This window comes from Delphinapterus leucas, chromosome 4 (genome assembly GCF_059928025.1).
Source record: "Delphinapterus leucas isolate spDelLeu-1000000601 "Yukka" chromosome 4, BTC_Dleu_Yukka2, whole genome shotgun sequence".
In the NCBI taxonomy this organism is placed as follows: domain Eukaryota; kingdom Metazoa; phylum Chordata; class Mammalia; order Artiodactyla; family Monodontidae; genus Delphinapterus; species Delphinapterus leucas.
Window position 1 is genome coordinate 80,384,491 of NC_143132.1, and position 15,394 is coordinate 80,399,884.

Here is a 15,394-nt window from a genome sequence, read left to right on the forward strand (position 1 = left end):
GGTCCTAACCCTCAGTACCTCCAAACAGGACCTTATTTGGAAATAGGGGCCTTGCAGATGTAATTAGTTAAAACAAGGTCATACTGGAGTAGGTGATGACTGGTGTCCTTAAGAGAAGATGAGACACAGAGAAACAGACACATGAGGGCAGAACACAATGTGACGATGGGGGCTGAGATTGAAATCCCACAGCGGCAAGCCAAGGAATGCCAAGGAATGGCATTCTAGCAGAAGCTAGGAACAGACAAGGAAGGATTATCTCCTACAGGTTGCAGAGAGAGCATAGCCCTGCCAACTGTGAGACAATACATTTCTGTTGTTTTAAGCCACCCAGTTTGAGGGGCTTTGTTATGGCAACCCTTTATGGAAACTAATACAGAGCCTAAGAAGACGTCTTTAGATGACATCCTGGGACAGAGAAAGGACATTAGGTAAAAACGAAGGAAATCTGAATAGTTAAGAATAATATATCAATACTGGTTTATTAATTGTGACAAGTGCACCATACTAACATGGGATGTTAATAACAGGGGAAACTGGTGAAGCGTATGTGGGAACTTTCTCTATCATCTTCACAACTCTTCTAAAAATCTAAAAGTATTCTAAAGTTAAAAGTTTGTATTTAAAACAATGTGACCTAAGATCTTGCAGCTAGGAGATTAGGGGCACTGGGATTTGAAACCAGTTCTGATGGACTCTGGAGCCCAGGCTCTCGCTCCACTGGTTCTATACCAGTGGTTCTTGAACTAGGCAGCACACAGGAAACTCCCGGTTTAAAATTTTGTAATCACCTTAAAGAAATACTGATGTCTGGTTCACACCCTCCAGAGACTCAGATATAATCAGTCTGGAGTAAGGCTGAGCCCTGGGGGCTTGGGCGTGGTAGTTAAAATTCCCCCAGGTGATTCTAATGTGCACCCAGTTTGAGATGCACGTTTCCAGGCTGTCCTGCTTGTGTGTGACCCCTGAAGAATGCTGCGAGCCTTTATTTCCCAAGCTTGGGTTTTTTTGACCCAGGTCATGCTTCTGGTGAGAGGCAGAGGAGAGGCAGACACCCTGCTGCTCTAGCCCTAGATCCAGGAGTTCTCTGCGACCCAGCAGCAACACCGTCGCTAAGCCATTTCTGCATTAGTGTCTTCCTGGCAAGAACAGTGCTCTTTTACTTTGCAGTGGTCAACTGAAGAAGGGGAAAGCATCCCAGGCATGGGCAATAGCATGTGAGGAAGCAGGGGTATGATAGGGTGTTTGGGGGAAACTGAGTGACTTGGTGTCCCTGGAGAGCCAGAGAAATTGGGAGAGAAAAGAACAGCATCAGGAAGTACTGACCTGGGATGCTCAGCGCGGTTTTGGGAATGGGGAGACATTTGAGGGTTTTAGACTAAGGAGAGATGTGATGCTTTACCTTTCAAATCAGGCTTTAGTGCAGAGAGTAAACTGCAGGAGAAGAGCCTAAAGGTAGGGAGACTCCATATGGCTTCCCAACAACAAATGAGACACCCTCTGGTCCTGAACAAGGGCAGGCCTGAGGAGAGGGAGGGTAGGAATCGGCTTCCAGGGGCTCTGAGAACCTAGGGCTGGGCCTAGAAGAGCCACTTTGAAGAGATTCAAACCTCTGTTCACATTTGAGGGTGAATTAGTAGAGAGTAGAGGGGGAAAAGGGCAGGGACCAAAACCTGAAGGCAGTAACTGTTTTCAGGTCCCTGGACTTTCTGGCACCAGTGCTGTCTCCAGAAAGGAAGCCAGGGCATTCTCTGAACTTGAGGGAAAGAGACAAACAGGGCCTTTGTGACCACCTCCTGCGTCTGGTATGTGTTGGCCTTTTTTCAAGAAGATAAGGAAAATGTCTTTTGTATGCAAAAAACACAGGCTCAATTCCCAGCAGTGAGCTTCTGATCACAGGAAAAAGAGCCGGGACCCTGCTAATATTTAGGCAAAGGCTCCTAGGGAGGCCTCCCTCAGAAGTGGGGCGTTAGGACAAGACAGTGTTCAGACAGGGGAAGGTGTGTCGAGCCTGGATGTTGCCCAGGGCGAGCGTGCAGGGTGATGAACAGAGTGTGGGTGGGAACAAACCTTACCCTCCAATATCCTCCAGTCCCAGGGGAAATCTCTGCAAAGTAACATGCCAACAGGTCAGCACCAAACACAGCAAGCCCCGAGGATCCGAAGGGTACAGCATAGATGCAGTCCAGGCCCAAGGTCTTAGATGATGCTCACCTATTTTAGAAGTGAGGACTCTCACCTCCCATTCAGCTGTTTATCCTGTGACATTATTCCATCTTGCCCATCTCCTGGGACTATCCAGCTTATTGAATCCACTCCCACTAAACGCTCCCATGTGGCCCAGACTTGCCAACAGGACCCCAGACAACAGAATCCTTCCTTTAAACAATTCCAACAACAGCTCCCTTTGCTCTGAGCTTGCCTGTCCAAGGCCCAAATCCATACTGGCGGTCTAGGCCTCCCATTAAGTCTTTTTATTTCAGTGTATTTCATCATTACGAAATACTTTAAACATACAAAACAAAACAAAACAAACAAGATACAAATCCACGTCCTGCTCAGACCTGATGAAACAACAGGGGACGCAGGGCACATGGACAGGATTCCAATTCAAGGAGTAAGTTGGTGCCATGAGAGAGAAGGTGCTTTGGATGCGTGGAAAGAGTTCTGAAACCTGACCCTGAAGACGTGGGCTCCAGCCCCAGCTCTGCTGCCTGATGGTTCTGAATGCTCAAGTGGATCATGCTCTCTGTGCTCAGTTTCCACAGTCCCCCTCGAGTTTCTCCTTCTTTCCAACCTCTATACATGGATAGCCCCAGGGCTCAGTCCTGGCCCTCCTGTCTGTGCTCTCCACCCTCACTCCCTGAGTAATCTCATCTAATCTCATGACATTTAACATCATCCAAATGCTAATGACTTCACTTGCATCTCCAGCTTGGTCCTCTCCTCTGAACCACAGGTATGAATATTCAACTGCCTTGGCATTTCTCGTGTTCAGTGTCTAACAGGATGCCCAAAAAGCATCTCAGACTTCACGTGTCCACAACCAAGCTCCTGTTACGGCCCCCACGTCTGTTCCTTACACAGCCAACCCCATCTCAGAAAGCGGTAACTCCACTCTTCCAGTTGACCTGACCAAAAATCTTGGGGCGTGTTTGATTCCTCTTTCTCAAACACCACACATCTGAGTCATCAACAAACCCCCTCAGCTCTACTTTAAAATACAGCCAGATTCAATCCCAGTTGCTACTACCCTGGTACAGGTCCCCACCCAGGAACAGGCACTATCCCATCTTTGCTGGATTGTTGCAGGAGCCTCCTAGCTAATCTTTCCTCTTTCATTCTTGTCCCTCTGTGGACATTCTCAACACAGTGACACTAAATTGGATTACATCACCCCACTGCTCAAACCCTCCAATGGCTTCTTGTCTCATTTAAATCAACAACCAATGTCCTGACGACCTATGGCTTATATGCTCTGACCCCCATCCCCACTTAGTAATGACTACTAAGCCTGAACTGCATTCCGGCCACATTGGCCTCCTCATGGTTCAACATTCCAGGCTGCTCCTACCTCAGGGCTTTTGCACATGCCCTTTGCCTTACTCAGTTCCTTCATCTTTTTTCAAACGTCACCTTCTTAGTGAGACCTTCCCTAGCTACCTAATCTAAAATTGTAACTCCATCCCCTGCCCTTCCTGTCCCCCTTGCCTACTTTATTCTTCTCCTTAGCACTTAACACTATCTAGTATACCACACAGCTTACTTATATTGTTTGCTGTCTAGTTTTTCTACTATCCATAAGGTCAGTGATTTAGTCACTTTGCTTTCCACTATATCTCTAGTGCCTAGAACAATGCCTGGCACATAATATGTACTCAATAAACATTTATTGAGTGAATAAGTCTTGAAAATAGGGAATATCTTATTATGTCCTCAAAATAAAAATTATTGGGCTTAGAAGTGAAGGGATAAGACACAGACTGATATTCCAACACTACCACCCAAGTCCTTGTATAAGGTGACACCTCTCAAGGTAACTGCCTTTCAAAATGTGAATACCTTTAGAGAGAGGTTGAGTCAGAGTAAGATGCATAAATCAATTTGCTCCAGAAAGGAAAGGAAAGGAAGATGCTATGGACATTCAGATAAGAAAGTCCAACCCCAAGCTGACCTAGGCAGACTGAAATCTTGGTGTAACAACTAGATGGCCTATTAGAGGGGTCAGGATCAGGGCACTATCCCAAATGCCCAAGGACAAAATAAGACTTAGCAGCTTTTTCGCAATGGGTTTGCCTCCAGGACCCAGGTGTCGTGAAAACCACCACTAAACCTAAGCAAAAATGGGAAAGGAGAAGACCCACACCAACATCATTGTCATTGGACACGTAGATTCGGGGAAGTCCACCACTACTGGCCATCTGATCTACCAATGTGGTGGGATCAACAAGAGAACCGTTGAAAAGTTCGAGAAGGAGGCTGCCGAGATAGGAAAGGGCTCCTTCAAATATGCCTGGGTCTTGGACAAACTGAAAGATGAATGCAAGCGTGGTATCACCATTGATATCTCCCTATGGAAATTCGAGGCCAGCAAGTACTATGTGACCATCATTGATGCCCCAGGACACAGAGGCTTCATCAAAAACACGATTACAGGCACATCCCAGGCTGATTGTGCTGTCATGATTGTTGCTGCTGGTGTTGGTGAATTTGAAGCCGGTATTTCCAAGAATGGACAGACCTATGAGCATGCCCTTCTGGCCTACACTCTGGGTGTGAAACAACTAAATGTTGGAGTTAACAAAATGGATTCCACTGAGCCACCCTACAGCCAGAAGAGATACGAGGAGATTGTTAAGGAAGTCAGCGCCTCCATTAAGAAAACTGGCTACAACCCTGACACAGCAGCACTTGTGCCAGTTTCTGACTGGAATGGTGAAAACGTGCTGGAGCCAAGTGCTAACATGCCGTGGTTCAAGGGATGGAAAGTCACCTGAAAAGATGGCAACGACAGAGGAACCACACTGCTTGAAGCTCTGGATTGCATCCTGCCACCAACTCGCCCAACTGACAAGCCCTAGCGTTTGCCCCTCCAGGACGTCTACAAAATTGGTGGTATTGGCACTGTCCCTGTGGGTTGAGTGGAGACTGGTGTTCTCAAACCTGGCATGGTGGTCACCTGTGCCCCAGTCAATGTGATAACTGAAGTGAAGTCTGTTGAAATGCACCATGAAGCTTTGAGTGAAGCCCTTCCTGGGGACAATGTGAGCTTCAATGTCAAGAATGTGTCTGTCAAAGATGTTCACTTTGGCAGTGTGGCTGGTGACAGCAAAAATGACCCACTGTTGGAAGCAGCTGGCTTCACAGCTCAGGTGATTATCTTGAACCATCCAGGCCAAAGCAGTGCTGGCTATGCACCTGTGCTGGATTGTCACACAGCTCACATTGCCTGCAAGTTTGCTGAGCTGAAGGAGAAGATTGATCGTTGTTCTGGGAAAAAGCTGGAAGTTGGCCCCAAACTCTTGAAATCTGGTGATGCTGTCATTGTTGATATGGTTCCTGGGAAACCCATGTGTGTTGAGAGCTTCTCTGACTATCCTCCTCTGGGCCATTTTGCTGTTCGTGACATGAGACAGATGGTTTCTATGGGTGTCATCAAAGCAGTGGACAAAAGGCAACTGGAGCTGGCAAGGTCACCAAGTCTGCCCAGAAAGCTCAGAAGGCTAAATGAATATTATCCCCGATACCTGCCACCCCAGTCTTAATCAGTGGTGGAAGAATGGTCTCAGGACAGTTTGTCTCAATTGGCCATTTAAGTTTAATAGCAAAAGACTGGTTAATGATAACAATGCATGGCAAAACCTTCAGAAGGAAGGAGAATGTTTTGTGGACCATTTGTTTTGTGTGTGGCAGTTTTAAGGTATTAGTTTTTAAAATCAGTACTTTTTAATGGAAACAACTTGACCAAAAATCTGTCACAGAATTTGAGACCCATTAAAAAAGTTTAATGAGAAAAAAAAAAAAGTCTAAGCAGCAGTTTTTGAGCAACGTCAGAGCTAGCAGGGAGCCTTCAGTTCACCTTACCTCTTTGCTTTACAAATGAAGAAACTGAGACCCAGGGGACGGGAAAGACTAGATCACCCAAGGTCATCAACCTACATGCCTGGATATTGGCTAAGCCAGGGCTGAAACCCAGGTTTCCAGCCCTCAGGCCAATGAGATTTCTATACCACAACTGCCAGCCCACCAGCCCTCACAAGGCCCTGTCACAAAAGAGCCATACAGCAGGCAGATTTCACTTCCCTGATGCATGTGGCAGTACCCACGCAATGCCGAAAATGATCCCAAAGGAAATTTCTTAGCTGGGAGTCCTGCAGAGAACCAGAATGGGACTTGGAAAAGAACTAAATTCCTTCTGGGGTATTTCAGCCAATGGGAATGGAGCCCAGAAATCACTGATGTTTTCTGTTTGGGGAGATTTTTTAAATAGCTATCTTTGAAGAATGAAGAGTGGCTACCATGCTGCTGGGAAAATGAAGTCATTGCTTTGCAAGATATATGAGGAGAAGAAAAGAAACGATGCTACATATATTAAAATAAACTAGTTCTAACTCTTGGGCTGGGAAGTTAACCCTTGTCTTCCATGTTTTTCCTAAAGTATTTACCAACAGAACTGAAATCACGAAGAGAAAGCCCTTCAGGTCTCAAAGGGGAGGCTGCCAATGGAAAGGAAAAGGAGAAGAAAGAAGAGGATGAGCGTTCAATCTCATCAGAAAGAAGAGAATGAATATGGGCTTTGTATCTGGAATGTCGCACGTAGTGTATTATTTATTCCTTACAATAGCCCTCCGTGGCAGATTGATTATTCCCATTTCAACAAGGAGGAAAACTGGGGCTCAAGGAGCTTAACTAATTTTCCTAAGGCCATACTAGTAAGTAGCAGAACTAGGACTCAAGTCTTTCTTAACCCCAGATTTCATGATCTTGCCTTACTCTACGCTGTACAGTGCAGCTCAACTTCCGTACTTTCTCTAGTACTTCAGTTTTTTTCTCCATAAAATAAGGGCACTCAATCAAGACATCTCTAATCTGTCTCACAGCAAATCATCCTTAGTTGGTGATCTTCTGGGTTTGCAGGACTCCGGAGCCCCAAGAAGCGTTCTCCCATTGGGCTGTTCCTCCATCCTGCTGAGTTTGAAGGAAGTGATCAAGGCAGCACTTCTTGCTGACCCTACGCTAAGGATTGCAGCCTCTGGAACACCAATTCAAGTGCCTGTAGGTCTCCTCCTGGCTTGAACATCAAGACCAATGCACAGAAGCACCAGTGGGAGAGGCTTGGGATCCTGGAATGTCCCTGAGGAGTTTATTTATAAAACCTAGGGTACATCTAACAAGGTCATCATGTGGCATGTGGCCATGTGTGCAAAGAAAGAACTGCCCTAGAGAAGTCTTTGCCAAGACAAGGGCTAAGCTGTGAGTAAGCCTAGCAAGTATGAGGGACAATGAGGGAGACGGAGGAGGTGTTTGTAGATGGTAGACATCTTCCTACAGAGCAGGAAGAGGCTTGATGCTTTAGGAAAGTGTTCCGAAGTAAACCCAGTCAAGGGTTGGACCCTTGCTCTACCACTACCTGGCAGTGGGGACTGGAGTAAGTCACTTCCAAGCCGTGATCACACTCTAGCAGGGAGTATAGCTATGGACAAGTAATTACAACCAAGCTTGATAAGCATCTGGCAAGGGTGGCAGAGCTCAAAATTGGAGATTCTCAGAGCAGGATAAAGCCATGCAGCAGGTGGTCAGGCAGGAGCAGGGAGGTTTGAGGGAGGGTCAAGTCCCCAGGGAGTGAGTGGGGAAGCTGTGCCCAAGTCCTAGAGAATCCACGGCAGGTCATCAAGGAAGATATCTGGGCTCATTATTATAAGCCTGGGTGCAGAAGGAAGCCTATTCCTCAGTTAGGAGGCCTTACACCAGGCAGCTCAGGTGGATCACCTGGGGGTCTTATTCTAATTTCAGATGCTCAGGCCCCACACCCAGCAATTCTGATTCTGCTGGTCTCAGGTGGTGGCTGGGCACTGACATTTCTTTAAAGGCTCCCCAGGATTTCTGAAGTACAGCCAAGGCTGAGAATATCTGCAGTAAGCAGAGATCTCTGAGAGACACGGCCTACCCCTTAGTGCTCGCTGGATCCCAGCACCCACATCAGGCCTTGCCAGAGAGAAGGCACTCAGGATACACCTCCTGGATAAAGGAATGAATACTTGTGTACGTGAAGCAAAGGAAGTCACCAGGCAGTTACTAGGATCAGAGCAAGGGCAAGAGTAAGAATAATCTTAAGCTGAGTGCCCTGGATGGCTGACCAAGGGCTGCCTGAATCCCTCCTGACTATGTACACGGTTGGCCCAGACCTTGAAGCTGGAGCTAGATCAAGCTTTATATGGGGACCCCAGAAAGGGGAGAGAGGGGATGGGAGGGGTGTCCAACAGCCCATTACAGATCAGGGACACTGGTGAATCCCAAGCACACAGTAATGACTACTAAGCCTGATTGAAGAAATCCCATCTTTATTAAAGTACCCTGTCTTTATATAAGTGGCCCTCCTCCCTCCACCACTACAGACGGTGGGTGGTGACTTCCCATTAGAAAGGGGAGCAGTGGGGGAAGGAGAAGGAGTCAAGTTATTAACAAAGGTGAGGTGGACGAGGACCCTCAAAGGTACAGGGTGGCGTCCCACTTCCTGCTTTCTGCCTCCCTTCCCCAAATCACACTCTGTACCCCTACCATCAGAAAGTCTCCTCTCCTCCCTTTCTACACCATATGGCATCCCATTTGAAGGCGATTAGGATTCTCCCACATATCTATGCACTTCTCTAGGGCAAAACACTTCCCATCTTTCATGCTCCCTCTCTTACTAATGGCCCCCCATCCCTGTGGTTCTAGGTGGACAGCTGATCTTTGGTGAGCGGGCCCATGCCTGGCCCATGTGGAAAAGCCTCTCAACGAGGGTTGCAGCAAATAGCTCAAGAAGCCAGGCCCCTCTTCAGGTACTCTGACCATCAGAACCACTGAGAATCAATCCAACTTGGTCCCTGAACTCTGAAGACTCTTCATTATAATGGAGAGTCATTATATTTTTTTCCTAGGGATTTTGTGCTTTGCTTCTAACATTCTACCTTCTGAACCTCTCCTAAATTCTCTGATGGCTCACGTGCAGTGGGTGGGAAGCCTACTCTATGGGACTCCACCCCAAGCACCATCTGGGCACCAGACAGGCCCCAGAATCCACGCTGAGTGGAGGGAAGCCGGAAACTGGGAGTGTGGAAAACAGAAGCAAGGGACGCCGCGTACCCAGGAACAAAGGGGCAGCCTAGTGCCTCCACCTCTCTCCCTTCAAGAGGAACCTCTGCTGTGTGCATGGAGATGGAGCTATGGATGAGACTCATACACCAGGCAGAGGCTAATGTAAGGCTGCAGCTCCGGATGTGGGCAATAGTGAGGGTATCTAATGGGAAGGGTAGGGCTGAGGTTAATGAGAAAGCAAGGAGGAGCTCATTGCTGTGGAAAGGCCCCTTGAGATCACACCTAGCCCCGTAATTTTCAAACTTTTTAAGCGCAGTTGGACCTTTTTCATACAAAACTCTTAAATAAACTCCATCTAACATGGAGCTGCTCTAGAGGAGGAGGTAGGAGTTGGGGATGGGCGGTTTGACCGTGATGGGAAACGCACTCACTCACCCCTTCCAAATCCAAAAGCCCTGAGGCACCTATGCAGAACGTTGGGGTCCTGGGCCTCACTTTGAAAAGCCAATGATCTAGCCCAAACCCTTACTTTTATAGATAGAAAAGCAGGGCGATTTGTCCTGGGTCCCCACTGAGTCAGTGGTGGCACCGGCTCTAGAACTTATCCCCACTCCCAACCCAGGTCTCTCTTCACCCCCTCCCACCAGTTGGCTGGCCTCTTAGGCCTTGGGCCCCTAGCATCCGCCTGGGCCCAACAAGGGAATCTTAGACGGAGCTGTGGAAGGAGAACTGCAGGTAGATGATCAGCAGCAGGACCGTGGCCCAAAACAAGCACCAGGGGATGGAGCAGAAATTGCAGCCAGAACCCGCCTTGGCCTGCGGCTTGGTGGGGCTGGGAGCCCGGGAGAAGGTGTAGGTTGTCGCCTCCTCCTCCAGCAGCTTCTCGCTGGGCTTCCAGTGCACGATGCCCTCCTGGCAGGCCTCGCAGAACTCTCTGCGGTGCCGCCGGTTGTCTTGGCGGCTGGCCATGTGGATGCGGTACTGGCCGCCGCTCTCCCCATAGCACTGCTCGCGCAGGCTGGTGATGAGGTTGTCCACCAGGCTCTCGATGTTCTCCTCCAGCATGCTCGACTCGTCCAGCCGCGCCGTGCCGCACTTGTAGCACAGCTGCTTGAAGACGCGCATGTGCACCGAGCCTGCCCGCTGGGCGCGGTCCAGGTACATGTGGAAGAGGATGACCACGTGGGGCGACTGCCAGGTGTGCCAGCACCAGGAGCAGTGGAACCTGTGGAGACGAGGAGAGTTAGGAGGAGAGGACGGAGTGGAGGAGGTGGAAACAGATCCAGGAACGAGGTAAGGGGCAGTAGGCAGAGCCTGGAGGTAGAGGTGTTGTGTTTACGGCCCCCTGGGTTCACTAGCTTTCCCCAGGTGGCTTCCCAGCCCGCCCCCTTGTGTGCTCTGCTAGGAGCAGAGTAGGCGCCTCAGGAGGCAGCTGGCATCCAGCAGCGCTCTGCCATCACTGGGCCCCCCTCTGTGCTCTGCAGAAGCCTCAGTGCCCTCCATTTCAATGCCCTTCAGGCCTTGCCTTTGGGCCTTTGGCTCTGGGCACCTTTCCTCATCTGTAAAACGTGCACGTTGCACTAAGAGTCCTTCCTGCTCAAATATCCTTTGAGTCTGATAGCAGAGATGGCCCGCACCACAGAGAAAACACAAGCTCCATCCACACACTCTTGCCTGTCAACACTGACTATGAACTGGCTAGACCCAAATCCAGAGAAAATGACACCATTGTCAATTCTCAGCCTCTGGGCTGGTGCCAGGGTTAATGTACCTGAAGGCCTGGAAGTGGAGGCAGTTCACGCCCAGAGTGAGCTAACTGGGGCCAGCTGGGGTTCTCAGGTCATCAGCCAGGTTGGGAGGATGCACAAGCCCTCCCCACTCAGCCCCACAAGCCTTTCAGGTGTTTGAGAAGCTCCTGGGCCCTGACAGCGAGTGTCTGGTCCTTTGCATCCCTCCCATCAGCTGGTTAAGGGACTCCACATTTCCATTCTCATCTCTTCTTGTTTACTCACACCCTTTGGGGACTGTTTCCCCTCTCCCAAACTAGACTACAAAACTTGGAATGGAAAATGTCAAAACTGGAGGGAGCTTAGAAATCACCTAATTAACCCTTTGTTTTACTCTGAGGCAAAGAGAGTAAGAAAGCTGTATACACAGTGAGTTAGAGGCAGAGCCAGTATCCAACACCTAACAGGTACCCAGTAGATATTTCTTGAATTGAATAAATTGAACTAGGGAAGGAAGGAAGGCCTTGCTTCTGACCCCCAGGCTGCACCACTCAACCTCCGAATCTTATGTCCCAGAGGTAAGTCTTTACATAATCCACCCATGGACAAGAGTGCTCGAAAGTCATCTCAGACATTATTGTGCATATGAATCACGTAGGGACCTTGCTGAAATGCAGATTCCGATTCAGCAGGTCTAGAATGGGGCCGAAGATTCTGCATCTTTAACAAGTTCCAGGTGATGCTACTGATGCTGGTCCATGAACCAAGAGGCAAGGATCTATGCTAACCCCTCCTTCCACAAGTGGGGAAAGCGAGGTCCAAGAAGGAAACTGAATTTCTCAAAGGTCATAAAGAGTAGAGCTAGTTTACAGCACACCTCAGGTGTTCAATATTTTATATTAAGTCAAGCTGAATTAAATAGATTGAAACTGAACTGTTCCAGGACCAGAACATAGGCCTCTTGACCCACAAGCCCCCCCTTCTCTTGGCTTTCAATTGTGTTAAGAGGTTATTAAAATATAAAAGTATGTAAAATACCAGTGTTTAGAACTGATAAATATATTCCGCCTCTTTTTCCAGAAGGGGAGACTCTGACTCAGAGAGGGAAAGTTACCAGGTGCTCAGCGGAAGAGCTGGAATCAAACTTAGGTGTCCCAACTCCCAGTAGCTACTCTTTCTCTGCCTCCCAGTCTGCACTGGGCCAACAGTGAGACTGACCCCTAGCACCTGGGTTCCCCATGTTTCTGTCTTTTCATGGAAGGTGTCCCAGGGGCTGCCTGCAGGGGTCCTACTTCCTGGGCTACTCACCTGCCTGAGGCACGCAACTCCAGGTACTGCTTCCAGCCTGGGGCTAGCACATTGTGCTTGAGGTTGGGATCGATGATGAGGTCCCAGCTGTCAGCCGGCTTTGCCGCCCCCATCTTCTCGTAGAAGATTTTCTTCCATTCACCTGCGGTCACACTTTTACACATGGTCTCGTCAGTGGCAAGGGAGGGCAACCTCCACTTGAGCGAGAACACGGGAAGTGAGGGCAGGTGCAAGGCAGGGCAGCGCAGTCTCCACGGTCTAAAAATCCTCATCAGCAGGACCGGGAGGAAGCAGGACCCAGCTCCCTCCTTTGTCCGCAGTGGAACCTGTTTCCACGGCAACCAGGCAGGGAGTCAAGAGACAGAGGTTGGGAAGGAGGGAGCCTCTGAAGGGGTGTTTCAGGGCCCCCAAACTGAGGCTGAAGAGGCAGGGTTTGTGGATCTAAGTGACCCTAGACAGGGTGGGGGGCCTGAAAGGAGGCTGAGCTTCAGACCGTCTCACTCTGGCCTGCCAAGGGCATGCACGAGGACCTGGGAACTGGCTCAGCTTTACCTTGCTGCCCCTGGAGGTATCATCAGCATCATCTGGCTGCTATGGTAACCATGATGCCTTAGGGAGCCAAAGAGAAATAAGGGATGGGAAGATGTAGACCTGTTAATAGATGCAGCAATAATAATAAACCCTCTTTCTGCACCCTCACCCATCTTGCGACCAGCACTTTGCCATTTACGAAAACTACTGGAGGTCTCTTGACCCACAATTGTTATCGCCACTGTACAGATCAGGAGACTGGGACTCACCTAGCTTATAAATGGCAGAGCTTGTAGCCAAATCCAAGCTGTTGAGCCCCCACCGATTCATTAATTCATTTGTGTCAAACGTACCCATGTGCCAGGTTCTATATATGCCAGATGGTTGTAACTGGGTATGTACCCGGTAACCAGAATGCAATAGGATCCATGCTGTGACAGCCATGGATAAGAGCAGCCACCTGTGCACAAAGGTGGGAGCCATTGCATCAGCCTGGAAGGAATAGAAAAGATAATTTTCAACTTGATTATAGAAGAGGAACATGATATCCATAGGAAAAACAACCTTTACTATTGGTGCCCCTTTAGCTCTTTTTTCATTATTTTTCCTTTATAAAAGTCATACAGGTTTATTATAGAAAACTTGGAAAATATAGATAAAATAAGGCAAAAGTAAGACTCTTCCTAATACCCGTGCTCAAGATAGTCACTGTTAATATTATGATGTGCACACCCTGCCTGCTATTTTCTGTACATGTATGTGTGTGTATATATATATGTGCGTATGCATGTATGTGTATATATACACACACATTCTACATAGTACACTGTGATCTATTTTTTTTTAAATAACAATATATCACAAATATTTTTCTAGATCATTTTCTAGGCCTAGGTCATTAATATTATTCCAGCTTGGAGGCTGCCTATATGCTGTTATATGGTTGGGCATAATTTATTTAGGCAACCTTCTATTTGGGAGCATTCATTTTTTCAATCTCTCACAGTTACACTCTTGCTTCCTATTTGAGTAAAACTTACTGCTGAAGCTCATGGACCTGCATTTCAGGCATCAGAGATGACGCTTTCTGCAGTTGGAAAACACACTCTTGACTCTACTCCCTGCAGAAGCTTGGTGCGGCTAGCGGAATCTGAGCAGGCTCTTCAAACAGTATTAACTCATAGACAGCCTACAGATTCTGAAGTTTAGGGATGAAAAAGAAGGGTCTAAATCTCCCATCTGATTCTGGAGACTATCTTCCAAGTTCTCCTCCTGCCTCTGCATGAATGCTTGATGCCTTAGCATCCTTTATTTTAGCCTCAGTTTATTCAGATTGGCAATGGGATAAAAAAAAGAGGCAGTGTCTCTAGTGACTAAAAGCAGGAGCTCTGGAATTACTTGCATGGGTTCTTTTTTTTTGGAATGCTCTTATATCCTCATAGGTAGCTATTCTAATAGATTTAATATGTATCACTTCAAAATGTATGTTGATGTTTTATGTGAATATATTTTTAATTTGCATAGTAACAGCGATCACTATATAGCACTTACTATGTATCAGGCATTTTTCTAAGTGCTTTATACATATTAACTGAGTTCATCTTAATAATAATCTCTATACATAGGTAATAGCAGCAGCAGCTCCATTTTGCAGATACGTAAGATAAAGCAGAGAGATTCGATAACTTGCCCAAGATTCAACAGCTAATAATGAATGGAACTGGGATTTGAGCCTAAATGATTGTTTCCAAAGCCCCAGCTTAATCACTACGCCACTCAGCACAGAACATCAAAACAAAACATTTGCTAAATAAATGCGTCTTTCTACCTTCTCATCACTGGATATGGTCATTCCAGACCCAGAGAATTGAAATTCATGTCCTTTCGGCAAATAGTTCAGTAGGCCACCCTGAGGCCACAGCCCCTGGATAGAGAAGTGAGTGTATTTAACCCACCAGGTTCCCTGTTATCACTGCGGATGCCTCCTTTTCTGCTGAGCTCCATGGAGCAAGTGTCCACAGGCCCCTGATACCCAGTGTAAAGACTTTAGAGCTGAAAGAGAAATTCCGCTTGAAATCTTACCAAAGGAAATACAGTGTAGAAAGCCATCTCTAGGAGCACCATTCCTGGGAAGCTGTAATCATTTGATGACAGGCACCCAGGTTCAGTGGAGAGAACACTGAACTGGAAGGCAGGATATGTCAATATATATCCCAGCCCTGCTACTACTGGCTGGCTTTGTGACCATGGACAAGTCACTTCTCTTGGCCTCAGTTTGTTCATTTGTTTGATGAAGAATTAGACTAGATGGCAAGGCTGAGGTCCCCTCTGGCTGTAGCCACGTATGAATTCAAAGAGCTTTATACTTAGAAACCTGAATCCTTGGAGGGCAGGAGGTCAGATGGAGGCCACTGGATGGAAGAGGGATGCTTCTAATGAGGCATTGCAGGTAGTGCCTGGAGTCAGGGTCTGTCTCCTTGGGGGCTGCTACATAGTTGAAGATCTCTGTGGAGGTGTCACTCCACTAGCTT

At 47.8% G+C, this 15,394-nt stretch overlaps 1 protein-coding gene and 1 pseudogene across 1 annotated transcript; one reads left to right on the plus strand and one right to left on the minus strand.

Moving 5' to 3' along the window:
- The first annotated feature begins 4,328 nt into the window (after positions 1-4,328).
- On the plus strand, positions 4,329-5,731 carry LOC111175537 (elongation factor 1-alpha 1 pseudogene; annotated as a pseudogene).
- Positions 5,732-10,002: 4,271 nt separating this feature from the next.
- Positions 10,003-12,604, minus strand: RTP1 (receptor transporter protein 1). Its single transcript, XM_022575159.3, has 2 exons — positions 12,333-12,604; positions 10,003-10,522 (listed from the first exon to the last, which is right to left on the minus strand). The coding sequence occupies exons 1-2, from the start codon at positions 12,602-12,604 to the stop codon at positions 10,003-10,005; spliced, it is 792 nt and encodes a 263-aa protein (XP_022430867.2).
- Positions 12,605-15,394: the final 2,790 nt, after the last annotated feature.

What these genes read in the sequence shown, in the direction of transcription:
- RTP1 (XM_022575159.3), bottom strand. Translation starts at nt 12,604, where the DNA reads ATGAGGATTTTTAGACCGTGGAGACTGCGCTGCCCTGCCTTGCACCTG. An exon ending in GAGTTGCGTGCCTCAGGCAG is followed by an intron (nt 10,523 to 12,332) that starts GTGAGTAGCCCA and finishes TCGTCTCCACAG; the next exon opens with GTTCCACTGCTCCTGGTGCT.